This window comes from Ostrinia furnacalis, unplaced genomic scaffold, assembly GCF_004193835.3.
Source record: "Ostrinia furnacalis isolate ACB-3 unplaced genomic scaffold, ASM419383v2 OfSCF4780, whole genome shotgun sequence".
Taxonomy (NCBI): Eukaryota; Metazoa; Arthropoda; class Insecta; order Lepidoptera; family Crambidae; genus Ostrinia; species Ostrinia furnacalis.
The window spans coordinates 69,394-88,075 of NW_021135019.1; the positions used below are offsets into that span (position 1 = coordinate 69,394).

Below are 18,682 nucleotides of genomic sequence, written 5' to 3' on the forward strand. Positions count from 1 at the left end.
TTGAAACAAACCACAGCTGATTTTCATAGTGGACTGTACTATGCGATAAACATGTCAGTCAATTTGACAACCTTTGTCGGAAACATTATTCAATGAAAATATTGTCCGAACACTTAGTATTTCTCTTCGACAAATACTTTAACACATTGTGAGCCACTTTTCTTTCACGACTATAAAAAGATTTTAGCAATTTAATTCACAAAATCATTGCGCACATTTAAAATAAAGTTTGTTTACACTTTGACAGCAATAGACTGACATGCAAGGTGACATGTCAATGAAGTTTTCAGTTACTGTTGCCATTAAAAGAAATTAGTACCTTTAGTTTTCCGCAACATGGCGAGGGTTTTTATGTTCCTGGTCAGGCTATAATAAGTTCCAAAAAATCGACAAAATCTCTCCTATGTTACAACTCACCACGGTCTCCCTCAACATTATCTTCATTTAGGTTTGAGTTTTGACCACAATTTAAAATACATGACAGAAGATCAGAATATTCGCTCTCCTTGTATGCAAGTGAATATCTTCCACGTTGTTTAATTTTTTTTCTAGTAGAATTGAGTTTTTCCAGATACTTAGATTAAATAAAACCACATAATATGTTGAAAGGCTAATTTTATTCAGTCTCAGAAATCGTAAACTACTAACAATTATGTACATATTTACAGAGAAACTTATATTTAATGACCCATTTGCTTAAAATATTATTACAAACTAACATGCAAAAAATATATTTATTATAGCTAAAATAAAGGTAGCATTCGGAGTCCGGTATACAACGCCAAGTAAAGTTTTATGTAGGTAGTTACATACAATTTATTGCAACAGACAGAAAACATAAATATTTAATAGTACCTAAATGAAGTGGATGATTCACAATAATTGGAGTTGATGATTTATAAAGTAACGGTACATTGGTATCTGCTTTTTTGGATATTTTGGTAGTTAACATATTTGTCACAAAACGCGTCATTTATTGTTCTTTATAGACAAAGTCATTTTGTTGAAACATACCTACATAGAAGTTATATTACAACAATAACGAGAATGTTCTGTTTATTTATCAGCTATTAATTTTAACAGCTATCGATACTAAAATTGCTTTGAGAAATGTTCAAACTCTAAATCAATCTTAATCAGTTTTTCAACTTTTCTTACTTCCAAAAATGTACACCTGACAAAATCAGAACTAAAGTATTGATTTGTGACCGATACAATTAAAAACCGTTTTAAATTTTGTCGGGTACCTATCCCTGATACAAAAAACTTCTGTCTTGTCTGAACAACCATTAGATCCACCTACTGCTGCGGCCGGATCCTGACCTGGTCCGTGAACCGGACGCTGCAGGGCCGTATCGCCATGTTGGGGCGCAGGAAGCTGCTCAGCGTCGAAGCCTGCGCCGGGCGGTCGAACGGGAAGCCCATGGCGCGCCGGTCCGGGTACTTCCGGTCGCGGAGGCCGCAGTACGAGGCTGCGTCGTTGCAAGAGCCTGACGTGTCTTGCAGGATCTGCAACATTCATAGGATAGAGTAGGTATTTCTGTTTTACTAAAGGCCATTCGAGGCCAAGTTCCAATTATTTCAGCGTTGATACCAAGACAAACATTACTACGAGGTCTCACAGTGGTGAGACACGAACCAATCACAGAGCTCTATGCGTTCCATTTGCTGCTTTACTTAAGCAAGCATCTTTTGTGAATACGGACGAAATATTCCTCTGATTAAATTTGACCGAGAGAATGAAAGGTAGGTTTTCATCCAGCAACAAGACCCAAAGTATCACCTTCATTAATACGGTGGCTGGCAATCAAACCTCTGCATCTCATGAAAAATCTCCTACTTGTCAACTTTAACCTGCCCAATGAGTTTGCTACTGTAGCCGCCAGCGACCACAATAAAAATCGTCTTCGAATCGAAACAATGAATGTTTGCAGCCGAAGCCACAAGCAACTTTCAGCACAGAAACACCACATTGGTCATCATAATAGAAACAGGAATGTGGCCCTGACAAGAGCCGTTGCATAGCTCTGAGAAGAGCTGTTTCGTTGTGACCACTGCACGTCGCACCGTCCCTCATCGCAGCACCAGCACCGCTCGCACCACTGTCACCAAGCAGCATCACCAACGCCCACGCGTGGAGCGGCGAGCCGCGTGGGCACGCGCCGCGTCGCGCTCCGGTACACGCGTGCGTCCTGCGCCGCTGCCCGCCGTCGAAAAGATCGAGGCTGGGGGCAGCGGGCACTCCAGTCGACACCTCCCCTCGCACTCCGCGCGCGCGCCGCGCGACAAGGAGGTAGCGTGAGAGCGAGACAGAAGACTCGCGCCGCACTCGGAACACTGCGCGAACCCGGTGACAGAGAGACATCGTGGGAGCGAGACGACAAGAATATAACATCAAACGGCGATTGGTCAAAATGTATGGTTGCTTAGGTAGTCTAGTTGTACATAAGTTTTGTAAATAAATATGGCATTGTTTCGCCAATAAATTATTCCCTTCTGAACCAGCAATTGAGTTTTACTTCAACTACCTCTCCTCAACACTGAAAAGTAGGAAGGCTACACACCACACACCAAACTTAGCCCTCCTACAGTGGTGACCCCGTCTGAAAACTGAACATGGAAGAACAACAAGCAACAACGGCGCAAGAAGTATCGGGCATTGCATTGTCCATGCGTGTGTAGCCTTCCTACTCTACCAACCAGAATACAGTTTTTCATCATTTCAGCCACAGGACGTCCACTGCTGAACATAGGCCTCCCCCAATGACTTCCACATCGCCCGTTTGGTAGCGGCCTGCATCCAGCGCCTTCCTGCTACCTTTATCAGGTCGTCAGTCTACCTTGTGGGTGGACGTCCCACGAACATAGTTTTTATTGAAAGAAAATTGCCAAACCTTTAGCAACTTCTCGAGAGTTGCAGTGGTTATCGCTCACATAGTGTGTAATATAAAAAAACAAGCTTAAATAACTTACGCGATCGTCGTTCCAGTTGGACACCATCACGAATAGCACCATGGGGTACCCTCGCGCGGTTCCCTTGGGGAGCAGCATGTGGTGCGGCCAACCGCAGCCGCAGAAGTCGAACTCCGCCGCGGTGGCGGAGCCCGGGTCTCCAGGGCGCTTCGTCTGGTCCATGAAAGTCCGCTCGTAGGGGATGGTCACGGAGGAGTCGACGCTGCTGCGACGGACTGTGTTATTGCCTGTATTCACTGGGGAGATGAGGGTATTATTAGAAGGGTAGCTAAGAGGTTCTTCCGTCACTATTCTTAGGAATTTCAGGAACAGATATGGATCCTTTCCTGAAGTAGGGAATCATGGAAAGTATGAAATTATGTATCTCAAAAGGGTTCCAGTATTGGTTCAAGTGCGTAATTTTAAATGTATTCGCCCTAGGTCGTCGTTTCAGCCAAATAACTTCCACTGCTGGATAAAGGCTTCCCCCAAGGTTTTCCACAATGGACGGTCCTGCGCTGCCCGCATCCAGGCTCTTCCAGCGAATTTACCAAATCGTCGGTCCACCTTACAGGAGGTCTGCCCACGCTACGTCTTCAAGCCCGTGGTCTCCCTAGGTACATTTGTGTAATCGAGTACACATCTTTTCTTTACTAATATTATAAATGCGAAAGTAACTCTGTCTGTACTCTGTCTGTCTGTCTGTCTGTCTCGCTTTCAAGCCTAAACCACTGAACCGATTTTGATGAAATTTGGTATAAAGATAGTTTGAGTCCCGGGAAAGGACATAGGATAGTTTTTATCCCGGTTTTTGAAACAGGGACGCGCGCAAAAAGTTTTTCTGTCACAGACAAAAGTCCACGCGGGCGAAGCCGCGGGCGGAAAGCTAGTATGTTATAACTAAGTTATAAGCCTACTAATATGGGCTACTCACGTGGCTGCGAGAACTTGTCGAGCTCGATGAAGAGCCGCCTCTGGTCTGCGAAGCTGAGAGGCTGCCCGCGGTCGTCGTTCACCGGCGCGATGAAGATCCGGAACATGCCCGTGGTGGATCGCCCGGTGGAGTTGTTCACCTCGATGCTACAAACGGTGAACACAATATTATGATCATCATCATCGTCGTCATAGAACACAGAACTTCTAGACGACTGAATGGCGCAGAAAAGCTGGAGCTAATGCATGTAACCAGTCATGTAACCACTGCTAGCTACCTTCGCAATAAGTAAACGCATTATACAGGGTGGAAACGTTAAGTGATCTCAGTCGATTATTTCTAAACTATACAAGATATCGAAAAACTGATTACTGATTCTGATAGTGTTTCACAAGCTCTTTCAAACGGTACCAATAATAAGTTGCATAATAAACTGAATCTATCCGAAAATTCAATGTTTCCAGCTTCCATACATTTAGGAAAACCACATAATATTAAAAACTATACAAAATATTCAAAAACTGGTTACTGATCCTGAAAGTGCTTCACGAGCTCTATCCAACGATACCAATAATAGGTTATAAAATAAACTGGATCCATCCGAAAATTCAATGTTTCTATCTTCCATACATTTAGTACAGCCACAGTCATGGCACTCATGTCTTGATAATATTATAGCAAGTAAAGCCTAAAACCAACGTTTTCCATGAATAATTTTAAATAAGAATGCAATTTGCGAGTTCATTTTAAGTGTTTATTATTTAATAAAAACAAATACTTCAAATATTGTTTGGCTGGCATACATTTAGTATGGAGGCTGAAAACATTTAATTTTCGGATAGATTCAGTTAATTCTGTAACCTATTATTGGTACCGTTGGATAGAGCTCGTGAAGCACTTTCAGGATCATTAACCACTTTCTCGATATCTTGTATAGTTAAGAAATAATCGAATGAGATCACTTATCGTTTCCACCCTGTATTCAGAACTTAGGTCTTTTCTATCCTTATGGACTACCGTGTAGTCAATATACAATCAATCTATACCTACTATCAGGGCCTCCGCCGCCTGCTCACTTTTCAGTAAATATTCTAGTAAGCGCATCTAGGGCATAGAACTATGCCTGTCCTAAAACAATAATAATAATATGCCTGTCTCTGATTGGTTGCGCACTTTACTACATTTTACTACAACCAATAGGAGGCAAATTGGTACATTGGACATTAAGAACTTAAATGAGCCTTGACCATTATAAACCCTTACTCCTTATTGGTGGTGATTCTTGATCTGTGACGTTTATTACACTTACACATAAGTGAACTCCTCGTGCGTGAGGTGGGTGAACTGTGCCAGCACGCTGCCCCTCGGAGTGAAGTCGAGTCCCCTGGCCAGGTCCACCGTGCTCTGCTCCCACTGAGTGCCGAAGGTGTTCCTACCGGCGGGACCCTCCACGCTGATAGAAGACACGCGGATACCAGGGAAGTCCAGCTAGAGAGAAATAATGAATGTCTTATGTGATCCAACAACTTAGACGCCCCTCAAAGTAATAGACTTCAGTCATCCGATAAAACATTAAATGCATGTGTGTTTTGAAATGGGGTGGTGTGCCACGGTATTTCCCAGCATTGCGCACCCTTCTGAGCAATAGCGAACTCGAGTCGGTGTTTCCTCAGGGGGATGTGCGATGCCAATAGCAAGGGCGCCCGTAAAAGACCAGCTTCTTGATATGCTTTTAAGTAAAGGCATGTCAAGATAAATGCTGAGCGGGAGCCTATTGGCGCAGTGGCTTTGTAATGGTTCTTCGTTTTTATTTATCTTTTATTCTCATTGTGTTGTTGCTGTATAATAATAATATGTTTATGTTATTGGGTCAATAAAGTTTTCTATCTTTTATCAATCTATCGATTATTTGGTTGAGCTGTTAATCAGTATGAACATTAGGGAAATCATCCAAGGCAAGAAATCCTCATACAAATTAGAACTCCCGTATTTCAAGTATGGTAACATCATTTCAACACTTACCCTGTCAGCGCCATACTTCGGCAGCTTAACCTTGTGCATGTTGAAGATGTCATCAACGTACGCGTGCCAGCGGTAGAAGAACGGGTCTCGCATGGCGGTGGCCGAGTCTCCCATCACGCCGTATTGCTCCTGGAAGAGGAAGACGGAAATTAATGAGGGCTATCGTTTTTATACTTAACAGTTGGCACCCCTGGCGATTGACAGGACCTTACTCTACAGTGGCGCCATCTTGATGAGTGCAAATACGATAGTCCTCCTACCACTTTAGCGCTCACAAGTTGGCGCCACTGTTTTCGCTACTAGCAAGTGACAGGACCTTACTCTACAGTGGCGCTAACTGGTGAGCGCTAAAACGATAGCGCTCATTGAAACCAATTCATATCAACATAAATTGTTCCTGCTGCAAAAAAAAATGGGCGAAATTTTGTGTCGGTTGCCTGACGCGAAGTGGTGCCGTGTCGGTCGTTGTTAATGCGTCCAGCACGGTGGCATGCGTGGATCCAATCCCAGTGCCTTGAAGAGTGCTAGACTAAATTGGTCTGAGCATGAAAAATTAATAAATAAGACAAATCAAGTCATAAATGGCCTAGACCGTAGACAATGTATTATTTAAAAGTAAAGCAAGAGGAGAGAGAAAATATTGTTTATTTACCAAGTGGCGATGGTCAGGGTCGTGAGCGTACGAGCAGAAGACATGGCCCATGTTGTGCAGGTCCCCATAGTAGCCGCGGTTACGGCTCAGGATAGACGACTCCATCAAGTTGCCGAGCACATCAATTCCTGTCTCCTCAGTAAGAGGCACCTTGCGGTTTCCAGGCTGATGGAAAAGAGTTAAGCACATGACTGCTTGTATCTGCTAAATAATCAAACTGTTTGATCTGATCTGACCGATAACACAGCTACATACCACTAGTACAGCGTTTTCTTCAATAGCCTGGAGGAAGCGATCCCTCCATCTCTCCAGCTCGGAGACTTCAATCCTGATCCGGTCAACAGGACGGTCCAGATCGCGGAGGATCGAACCCGCGAACCTGTGGGAAAAAAACATGATGCTTGATTAGGTGCTTCTATAGATAAACATAATCGAAGCAAACCTTCAAGTTTTAATACCATTGTAAAATATAATTTATCTTGATATACCTTGGAGGCCAAGCACGGCTGGCGACTTGGGAGTCCAGTTTGGGGAAATAAGCCTCCGCAATGGGGGCTCGGAAGTTGGTGTATCGCTCCACGCGGCCCAGCCCGTTGCAGAAGCGCTCCACATTGTATCTGAGAAGGCAGATTTGGTGCTGTTACGTAACAAGAAAGATAAAAGTTCCTAATTAAGGGTATTTTGTCAGAAATTCAGAATTTTGGCTAACTGGATTTAGATTATTCGCTAGACTTGATTGCATTCTATTGAAGAAATAGACCAGAAAATACAGAAGTAAAGTTAAATATCGAATTGGCTTTTGTAAGTACTCTTTTGTTGTGTTGTATCTTACCTGGCAATGATCTGCTGGTGCATATAATAGAAGAGTTCTCCCCTCCTGTCCTTGTTGACGATGGCGAAGTCGGCTTCGAAGGGATACACCAAATGCCAGTGCCAGTGGTGCAGGTTGATGCCAATGTCCTCGCGGAAGTAAGCCACGCGCTGCTCGGGCTCCGCGTCTGAGGCTGTGTAATTCTGCTCGATCACGACCGGCATCTGAAGTTTGTAATGATGACTTAGGCCTGGTTTCCATCAAGGCGCGGAGCGGAGAAGAGAAAAGAAAATCATAAGAGTCGGGCGGACGAATTTAACAGCAACGGAGGCGCGGTGTGGAACGGAGAAGAGATGGTTCTTCAAAACGCTTTTCTGCACTGCTCCGCTCAGGTCCGTTCCGATTAGCAATAAAACCGCCTCTGTGGTCTAGTGGTAAGACCACCTGCTTCAGACGCAGAGGTCCCCGGTTCGATTCCCAGTAGGGGCAGATTTTTCTGTTCGATTTGGCTTGTTCTAAATCTGCCTGGCTAGCTACCACCATCTTACCTAAGTCTGTCGCCATAACAACAGTGTTAACAGCATTATTGTGTTCCGGCAGTTAGAGGTAAGATAGCCAGTTCCTCCGTGGACTCGTGGTTGAGGATTCCGGGTGAAGCTCGCTTCCACCTTCGGCCTGATCGTCACTTACCATAAGGTGAGATACAGGCCAAGAGCTTCCTCGTTGTGGATAAAAAAAACACCGCCTTGGTGGGAACCGAGCCTTACTTGTTGTTCTTGAATGACGTAACAGAAAATATAAATCAATAAAAAGTCTCACCCTGGGGCCTGTCGTCACGACGTTAGACACCTCCCTAGCCCTGCGGAACACCTTGGGGTCCATGAACTTGTCTGGGAAGGTTTGGACCACAGTGGGTACGTTGAAACCCTTGGTGTCGTCTCTGGAATTGTCAAACAAAGGTTAACGGTATTTTGTGACTCTTGGAAGTTCCAAATATATGAGGTGACAAAAAACTCATACCTGTGCAGAAGTGCAACTGCGAGGCAGTAGTTGAACATGTAAGGGTTGATATGCAGCTGGCAATATGAACAAACCGAAGTGAGATCCTCTATGTTGCGCATGCCTGTAGAAAGACAGAAGTCTCTTTAATCATAGGTAACGTTACGGCTCTAAATCCTTGCTGTGACTTCAAGCACCCAGATAAGCCTTGAAAAAAGCTCAATGAATCGATAACGAAAATGTATGTAGCCAGAAAAGCCACAGTAAGCTAGGGAAAAGACGAAAGAACCCGAACGCGTGGCAGGTCACTAAAGCGCTGGACCGACCAAGTGAAAGCAGCAGTGGGAGACGGCGCATGTGACTGCACCAGACAGTCTGCCAATAGAGAGAGATGGAAGGAGATCGTGCGGAGAGTTGTATCCGCTTCTACAACCGATGTGAACAACGCCTCAACATGATCACGACCGCTCTGCCAAGAGCGTAACGAATAAGAAGAAGAAGAAGCTAGGTAAGACAAAAAAACATAAGTAACTGTAAATGCACTTAAAAACAAACAACTTACCGACAAGGGTGTCGATGAGGCTGCCAGCCATCTCCCTGTGCTTCTGGATGAAAAGCGAGAACTGCTCGTTGTAAGGCAGCTGCTTCGGCAGGCTCAGGTCGGGCAGCCCGATGTTGGAAACCTGAACGATCCTGGCGTCGTCGGTCCCGAAGCGGTCCGACAGCGTCGTGCTCAACGCCTTGTATTTGTCCGGCTGGAATGTAGGAATAGTCAACTGTTACTGTAGATCTTTGCTTGCTTATAGAGATTTGCAACGAACCTTAACCTGGAACTCCTCCTATGTTCTTCTGATTAATTTCGTTGCGAGTCCAATGACAGTTTAACGTTCCCCCGGGACAAACTTGACCTTCACTGGTTGGGTTTTTATTGGCGGTGAAGCTGTAGATCCTGGCTACACAAGAGTTGCAGCGGTGGGCAATAAAGGTGGGAATAGGCCCGTGTAGATCTACAAAGGTAACAGGAAGGCGCTGGATGCAGGCCGCTACCAACCGCTTAATGTGGAATTCATTGGGAGAGGCCTATATTCAGCAGAGGACGTCCTGTGGCTGAAATTGTGATGATGATGAATCTACTACAATAGTTCCTCATAGTCGTTTTCTTCATTACTGAAGGTGTCCTTGTGGGTTTCACAATCTAAAGTCAGTACGTCTACATTTAAAGTCAGCACACAGAGGCGGGTAGGCCGCTAAGCGATCCGATAGGGATCCATCGCTAAGCTTTAAACGCATCGCGCCGTACGCTTTCTATGTCACTGATTACAAAAAATATCGTCCCGGATCGCGTCCCCTTTCGCGCGCTATCCGCCCCTGTGTGCGCTGACCTTTAGGCAAAGCCTTAAATGAAAAGGTAGTTCTTACGTAGTAATGGTCGGGCAGCTGGAAGACAGTCTTGTCGTCGCCCTTCTGCATGAAGCAGGGCTCCGTGGGCCGGTCGAAGAACAGCATCAGGTTCCTTCTGGCTTCGTCTGCCATCTTGACGACTGGAACACAAAAACTTCGTAACCATTACATAAGCACTGAGAATGTTACAGAGGTGAATTGTAACAAAGCCAATTTGTCTAAACCTATGATAGTTAGTGAGCTGAAAACTTAACGCGTACTGTGGAGTGTCGAAAGAGCAAGGAATTTGCGAAGTCGCTAGCTTGATAACATGTCTTAGGTTCAGATAATTGATTTTGTTACAACCCACCTCTGTTACAACTGTCCTCGACCTCCCCTACTGTGGAAAATTATATTGTTGACATTCCACCAGCTCACACTAAGCGTTTCGATTACTCTTTTATAATGCGAACAGCTAGGGACTGGAATTCGCTGCCTGCTGCTGTCTTTCCCGAAGACTATAAACCGGGCCTTTTCTAGGCGAGAGTGAATAGGCACTTACAGGGCAGATATGTACCACTTAACATCAGGTACGATTGTGGTCAAATAACTGTCTTGTTAAGCATAAAAAAGTGAAAATCGCAGATCGCTTTTAGAGCTTTTTTAACGTAAGCTACGAACAAGTTCCAAAAGAAAACACTTACCCAAAAACTAATCCAGGTATCCAAACTAAAAAAACTTTAATATCAAGCCGTGTTGTTCACGGCTAGACTGTGAAAGTTCAGCGTTGTCCTGCGCATTTATACTCCACCAACCCCGGGTGCAAAAGGCCCCGTGTGCACGACAATAACTAGGAATACTTTCATAGTTGATTACACGGTTTTGTGGTTTCCTATGGGTTTTTACATTGTATCGTTGGTAAATAATAGTTACAATGTTTAGTTTAGTTGATCGATAATATGGTAGATAGGTACCTACTTCCTTACCTTATCAACACTGTCATACAATGTTTCATTGAAAACCACAACTGCAATGTATTTGTAAAATACTCGTAAATTACTATGACATTAAAATCGCGTAAAGTTCAGTGCATTTTATATAAATACGGAACTCTTACGTCTCTGTCTGTGTGAACTTATACCTAACTAAAATAAATAATTTAGTTATTGTCTTATAGTGAAAACCCTTAAGATAAGTACAAAAATGTTTCTTTTAATTGAGAAAATACGTACAAACTTAACGAGTGTTTTTTCCAAAGGGTCATAAAAACTCATTTATTTTTGCAAATAGGCTTTTATAAAGCACTTTTACACGTCCCAGTATTAACCCTACCACTGGTTCGGGACAATAAATGGGTTGAATCTGAACCTATGAGGATATCATACACCGAAAAATTCTGAAAGAAGTACGAGTAGGTAGTTAGTTACTTCATACGTGCTGATTTTACAAAAAAACTAAAAGATGTTTTCTACGATAATCATCATTATTTACGTCACTAACTTTAGATAACCAAAAGATTGTTCCAACATCATTAGGATTTATAAAAGTATTTCCTTGGACATAGGTCTAACCGCCTGCTCTATCTAATCTGTGGACATTTCTGTGGCGGCCCGTGGCGTGTCATAAAACTTCTAATTTTAAAAAAATGTGGCGGGTACTTGAACGGAAAACACGTAGACCGTGTTTTTATCGATGATATGATTTCAAAAATTAAAATTGGGTTGATTAGTGATATGTGAAGTGATTTACGAATAATTTGGAACGTAAATAGGAAGAAAGATACAATTTATTGTTGTTATTGTTCTTGGCGGCAAAGTGTATACTGCAGTCATCAATTTAATGTTATTTTTATAAAAATAACGCGTGTAAATCCGCTTTTTACAACAAACCAAACAGTGCAACATGACTTCGAAATCGAATTCAAGGTAAGCAGTGTCATCTCATTCGTGATAAATGTATTACGATAAAATAAACCTAAAACTGTAGAAAAATACAATTAACTTGACACTTGCTTCATTAGTGCAGACCGCACGAGTAACCATTTAATATCTTGTTTTTTTACCGTTCCAAATTCAAATTACCATCTTTTTATAATGTATACGGACACTAAATAACTGGCAGCATGTATGCCTGCCTTATTCCAAGCTAAATTTAAAAAAACTTTTTTGCAATCAAAGAGGTTGAATAATATTTTATTTTTTGTTGTAATAAAAAAAAAAATTTTTACTCTCTAATCTGTGAATCAATCAATGAGTTGAGTTTGAATCGGTATTTGAGCTGAAACTGGCCTAAGCCCAAGAGCAGCTGGTGCACGGGGTAGTTTAACTTAGCTCGCATAGCACGCAATTTCAGACTGTGATTTTAGTTTGCGATTTGCTTACACAACTATGGAAAACTACGTCAGCTACGAGCTAAAAACTAACTTAGCTTGACTCTTGCGCCCGTATTCACAAACGATGCTTGCTATGTGAAGCAACAAATCGAACGCACAACGTTGAATAGGGCTCTGTGATTGGTTCGTGTGTCACCCTGTGCGTCCACGCGCACTGTGAAACCTCATAATAATGTTTGTAAATACGGGCGTTGTTGGTTTGCAACCCCCGGAGTCGTATTCCGCTTTATTTTTTTATAATTACGTATCTTTAGTGAACAGGCAGCTAAAATTGTTCAAGAAAATCTCAACAGGTGGATGAAAAAACTCGAGTAAATATTATTAGTAACAAAAATCATGTTGGAGAATTATTAACAGTATTTAAATTTTAAGTGCAAAGATCTCAATAACTAAGCAGGTAACTAAGTAAATTCTTACTTGTTGTTTTACTAATGCAGCATGGGCCCCAAATGCATTAGGAATTTAGGACTCAAAATTCTGCTTCTATTCTTTCTTTATTTTTCATTGCTTTTGGCTTATCGGTTATTTAGGATACAATAAGTTAGAGTAATTTTTCGATATTAAGAAAAAAAGGAATCGTCTCAAAGGCAAATGACTTCGATGAAAAGTCTAAACACAGTAGGTGTACCTACCTACAATAACCCCCCTAACCTAGTTTGTTTTTAACTAGCTTTTTCAGATCTTCCAAACAGGTTCTAAAAGTAATCAAGTGAGAGTTTCTCAGATCAAGTTATTCTTATCTCTGGTTCTGTATTTCCTAACAATTTCCTTAAAAAGCGAGGGTGAGGTTAGGAATTCTTACTATTAGGTACAAGTTATATGTAATTTAATTTAATAAGAAAATATCACAATTTAATATTTCTCAAATCTCAGATTATCCATGATCAAAGGACTCCACCATCAAGACCAGGAGCTGGTCAGATTCAATTTCAGAACTTGACTAGAGCTTTATTACATCTGTTTTGCTCTATTTGTTTATTTTAGCGCTAGAATAAATTATGCTTCAATTACGCTCGATGGACGCTATTCTTCTTGTGTTTTGTAGAAAAAGTATTTCATGAACAAACATAAAATAAAATAAAACCAGATCATTGTTGAAAGGCTAATTTTATTCAGTCTTGGGAATCGTAAACTACTAACAATTTGTACATATTTACAGAGAAACTTATATTTAATGACCCATTTGCTTAGCCTACATACAAACTAATTAAAATAAGCTTAAATAAAGTAGCATTCGGAGTCCAGTATACAACGCCAAGTTCGATTTTACCAGCAACAATGTTTAGTGTAACAACATAGAAATTAATAATTTGATAGTAAAAAAAGCACAGACATAATTAAAATGCATGCAATTTCGTTTACAAACATTGAAACCACAAAGATTTTAAAAAGTACAAAGACAATCACAAAGATATAAGATGATTGGAATATCTAAAGCCTTACTTAGGTACATAAGAAACAACATAAAAGTGAAAATTACAAAGCTACGATGACATAGGAAGGTATCTGCATTTGATTAAGTTTTTCTTAGTACATATTAATGGAAACCTTAATGGAAAAAGTCCGACAAAAAGACCCTGAATCAAATTAAAATTTTCATAATACGTAGCTTACGTTTCATTCATGAAGTTTTATTAATTTATTTAGAAATACAGATTGATATAAAGTTTAGTTAATATTATTCTTACACCAAAGGGCGTTTAGTTTGTGTGTCGTAATAGTAAGGCTTTCGAATGAGTGCGTCTACGTCAGCCGCAGAGTAATTCTCTTGGCAGCCACAGCGCCGGACTCGGGCGGTGGGCCCCGCGGCGACCCTGCGACAATGGCCCCTGTTACTATTGTCTATCTATGAGGGTGTCTTCCACTGTTACTATTGTCTATGAGGGTGTCTTCCACTGTTAACTATTGTCTATGAGGGTGTCCTCCACTGTTACTATTGTCTATGAGGGTGTCTTCCACTGTTACTATTGTCTATGAGGGTGTCTTCCACTGTTACTACTGTCCATGGGGGTGTCTTCTACTGTTATTATAGGGGTGTCTTCTACCCTACTAAACTTTACTTTTGTCTTCATCTAAGTCTAACTTTACAGTGTACATTAAATAACTCTCCTTCTGAAGCTGTCGCGTAAAAATAAAATGAAACGTTTGTCTCTATGGGCCTTCAATCTGATACAACTTTTAGAGTGTATTTTAGGACAGAAACCTTTAGTTGTGAGCAATCGTGATGAGGACGTAGGCTATAATCAGTTTAAAATATTGTCACATTTGCTACTGGTAAAGTATTTTAGTTATTTTCAATGAACACATTTATCACAAAGCAAGTCAATAATTTTTAAACAAAGCCAATTTCGTTTTTAAAGGGACTGACAAAGAATTTTGAAACATAATCGAATCATTCGTTTACAAGATCATCAAAAACACAAACAATGAGCTCTCTTTACATAATATAGAAGTTACAATTAATGTAACTGCAAACATCAGCCTATATTAAATACAAAATAGAACTGATAAGAATTAAATAAGATGTCGCAATTTTTAGGGCTTTTACTTATACCCAAAACTCAGATGTGCTGTCATCCATACAAATCGGAATCGTCACATATAGCCCATGTTCAAAACCTCCAATCTTCGTCATTGCCAGTCCCATCCCCTTTTCGACCTACCGGCGCTGCTGCCTGATCCTTGTAGCGTCCGTGAACTTCACAGTGCACTGTCTGATGGACATGTTGGGGCGTAAGAAGTCACTCAGGGTGGATTCTTGGGGAGGGCGGTCGAACGGGAAGCCCATGGCGCGCTTGTCCGGATACTTTCGGTCGCGGATCCCGCAGTACGAGGCTGCGTCGTTGCAGGTACCCACTGTATCTTGCTCCACCTGGAAATTAATGATTATGTAAATATCTATTTGGGCTCCAGAAAGTGTGATGTTAGAGGCAGACTATTCCACCAGCCCCCTTCCATCACCGGGGAACCAGACGCAGGTTATGTGGATCACTCCATACTACTTAACAAATTAGAACGATTGGGCATACATGGTGACCTTCTGCGATGGATCAGTTCTTACTTAAGCAGGCGATCTCAGGCAGTAGTCATGGGTGGTTTCCGCTCTGACTTCATAGAAATACCGACTGGAGTGCCCCAGGGCTCGCATTTAGGACCGCTCTTCTATAACTCATATATACAGTGTGTCCGGGCATGTAGTGATCAAACTTTAAGGGCGTAATCTATGGACAATTTTATCGGTGAAAATACTTTAAATTTGGGGCTTGACCCATTTCTCGCATATTTACAAGGATTTAAGTTTTTAATTTTAAGTTTTCACCTCTTCCTTCAAAAACAAGTGATAGCGTGGGTAGTTTAACATTAATAAGCAAAAATTTTATATCATGCGATAGCCAATAAAATTATCTATTAGTAGAAGTAGAAAACAGATACAAGTTTCATACATTTTAAGGGTGTAAGAATGGATTTAATTAGAAATAAACACGATTTTTTTCACATCTTTTTCAGTTATTTCCCAACACAAGAAAAACCAGGTCGTTAAGGTATGTTTTATTTGCATTTTATTNATCTTCGAAAAGATTGTCTATAATGCAATTTATCCTATCATTAGTAAGGGATTGCCTGAGAGCCAACATGGTTTCCTGAGAAAACGCTCTACGGTCACTAATCTGGCGTGTTTCACAGAGGAGGTAATTGGGAGCATGGAAAACGGAGGACAGGTGGATGTGATCTACACGGACTTCGAAAAAGCGTTTGACCGTGTGGATCACTCCATACTACTTAACAAATTAGAACGATTGGGCATACATGGTGACCTTCTGCGATGGATCAGTTCTTACTTAAGCAGGCGATCTCAGGCAGTAGTCATGGGTGGTTTCCGCTCTGACTTCATAGAAATACCGACTGGAGTGCCCCAGGGCTCGCATTTAGGACCGCTCTTCTATAACTCATATATATATGACATAACTAAATGTTTTAGTCACGCTAAACACTTGATGTACGCAGATGATAAAAAGGTCTTCCTTAAGATTCGCAGCATTGATGACTGTCAGAGTCTTCAGTCCGAACTTGACATTCTACATAAATACTATACAGAAAATAAGATCACTGTTAATACTAAAAAGTGTCAATGCATATCGTTTACTCGCAAGACTAATCCCATCATACACACTTATAACTTCAACGGTATATCAATTGAAAGAGTCAGTGTGGTGCGCGATCTGGGAGTGTACTTAGATAGTAAAATGACACTAGCGAACCATATTGATCTGATCTCAAAAAAAGCGTATAGAAGCCTGGGATTTGTCTTGCGAGCATGTGAGCCTTTCAAGGATGTAGGTGCCCTTAGGGTTGTTTACTTCGCTTACGTTCGCAGCTTACTCGAATATGCCAGCCCGATTTGGTCACCTCAATACANACACACTGTATAAAAGAAAGTCGTGTTAGTTACTCCAGTTATAACTCAAGAACGGCTGAACTGATTTAGCTGAAAATTGTCAGGGAGGTAGTTTAGAGCCAGGAGAAGGACATAGGATACTTCTTATCCCGTTATTTATTGCCATTAAGGCGGAACAAAGTTCGCCGGGTCAACTAGTGAAGTTTATGAAGTGTACTACGCATAGATACTATGGGTAAAGAACACCCATGGTACCATGGGCAATGACTGAAAACTATCACTTTGATTGTAATCATTTTGTGGCAGTCCGCTTTACACCTCACGACTAGCCCCAAAATCCAATCGTGCCGTGTAAACCCCATTCCACTAGAGTGCCCAGCCACTGCTGATGAGTACCAGGAGGACCTTTACAAAGCGGATCGTAGGCGCAAACATTTTTTGCGAGTTCTTACTTCGAGACAGCCTCTCGAATGAGCCCTCGAGACATAACATAGGTAGATATAGTAAGGAACCTTGGATTTGGCGAAAGAAAGGTACATTGGAAGATACGCTGACAGCAGCCAAAACCTGCGTCATGAGTAACTCGAAATCTGGATAAAAAAGGATCACGTGGTTTCTTGGTTAAGTCCGATATAAGTTACAAACCTCCACAGTTGATGCAGTTAGTCCTATACTATGCCATGAGAGTGGGGTGTGTCATATTAACTCCAAACATAGTTAAGTTAACCCACCCTTTAACAAAACTAGTTTTAGCCAGTACTTAATTAGGAAACTTTTTCTTTATAAGGATCAAGGATCATTCTTCTTCAAAATGTTCTTTTTTGATGGCAAACTCTTCAAGCCTTGCGAATCGAGACAGAATACGTTTGTTACGCGGTCATATGCGACCGCTTGGGGATTGATGGGGTAAACCACGAGTATTGTGATGTAGCCTCCATTTCACTCTAAGATTTCACCAATGTAAAGATGAATTTCTTCGTAAATACAGTAGATGGAGATATTACTAAAGCGCGGTCTGTGAGCACGTAGAATTTTGTCCAATGATCCCAAGCTCTCTCACTGCGGGCGCCCGTCGCACAGTCGCGACAGCAATATAATCACGCACGAGCGATAAGGATGGGTAGCTTGGGGTCATTGGACAAAATTCTATGTGCTCACAGACCAGACTATAGAAATGAGTCTACTTTAGTCTTAGTTATGTATGCTTTAGGGCTGGCGAGGCGTGGATCGGAATTCAATAACATCTCGCGTGCGTCTAACCAAATAGGTCTTTTATGTGTGTCTTACTTTCATTGTTGTCAGTAATAAGATTTTTCCAATACCGCTAGTGTGTTTAGTTAGTGTTCAATACGTGTAACTTGGTGTAAATAATAACCTACGTACCTACATTTTTGTGAGTTGTGACCCCCTGTCTGGTTCCCTTAATTAGTTTGAGAAAGAGTGAGAGTGTATAACATAGGCCTTGGAAAATTCTTCCATTCATCTCTGGAAAATTATTCAAGTAGTAAACAGAATTAAACGCACATTCTCATAAGGACTGATTCCACTGCTAAAATGCAACGACGTTTACTATAGAAAACTAAAAGAAACAACTTCTTCACAAACTGACCGATAACATGCTTTTTTTTCAAGATTTCGACATTGGACCCAAAGGAAAGTTGTTACTATTGAGCAGTGGAATCACACCTTTAGTAAAAGTTCCGTAAAGAATTTGGCAAACTGCTGGATGCCTTCAGCAGTCTACGGTCAGATCAAAAAGAACGCAGCCCGCATCATATTTGAAAAACATTGTCAATCCCTATACATTTTGTATTGATGTGATCTGACAGCGCGCACACGAGCAAAGAACACAAAATGCTTTAATCTGTTAAACTTTGACCTAGAAAGTCGTGCTCCTACAGCGGAGACTAAAAGATCTGATGATGATGAAAAAGTGCTCTCACCTGACTATACGTTACCTAAAACCCACAGATCACAGAAACTAAAGGGAGATGTGACAAGGGGGCGGAGCCTTCGCAGCAATATGCCCAAACACAGAACACATTGCTCGCGACAGCAATGATGACAGCAGCGACGTTATATGTGTAAACAGTTTATAAACCAGAGGTGGAATTGTGTAAAGCAATCGTAATCATTTGACAGTT

At 41.5% G+C, this 18,682-nt stretch overlaps 1 protein-coding gene across 1 annotated transcript; it reads right to left on the reverse strand.

Moving 5' to 3' along the window:
- Positions 1–899: 899 nt before the first annotated feature.
- On the reverse strand, positions 900–10,536 carry LOC114359986 (phenoloxidase subunit 1-like). Its single transcript, XM_028314535.1, has 14 exons — positions 10,455–10,536; positions 9,790–9,911; positions 8,933–9,125; positions 8,392–8,494; positions 8,191–8,311; positions 7,393–7,595; positions 7,049–7,177; positions 6,816–6,939; positions 6,561–6,725; positions 5,909–6,037; positions 5,196–5,374; positions 3,887–4,032; positions 2,974–3,209; positions 900–1,509 (listed from the first exon to the last, which is right to left on the reverse strand). Exons 2-14 carry the CDS (start codon positions 9,901–9,903, stop codon positions 1,300–1,302), a joined length of 2,052 nt encoding a protein of 683 aa, XP_028170336.1. The 5' UTR covers positions 9,904–9,911; positions 10,455–10,536; the 3' UTR covers positions 900–1,299.
- Between the last annotated feature and the right edge of the window lie 8,146 nt (positions 10,537–18,682).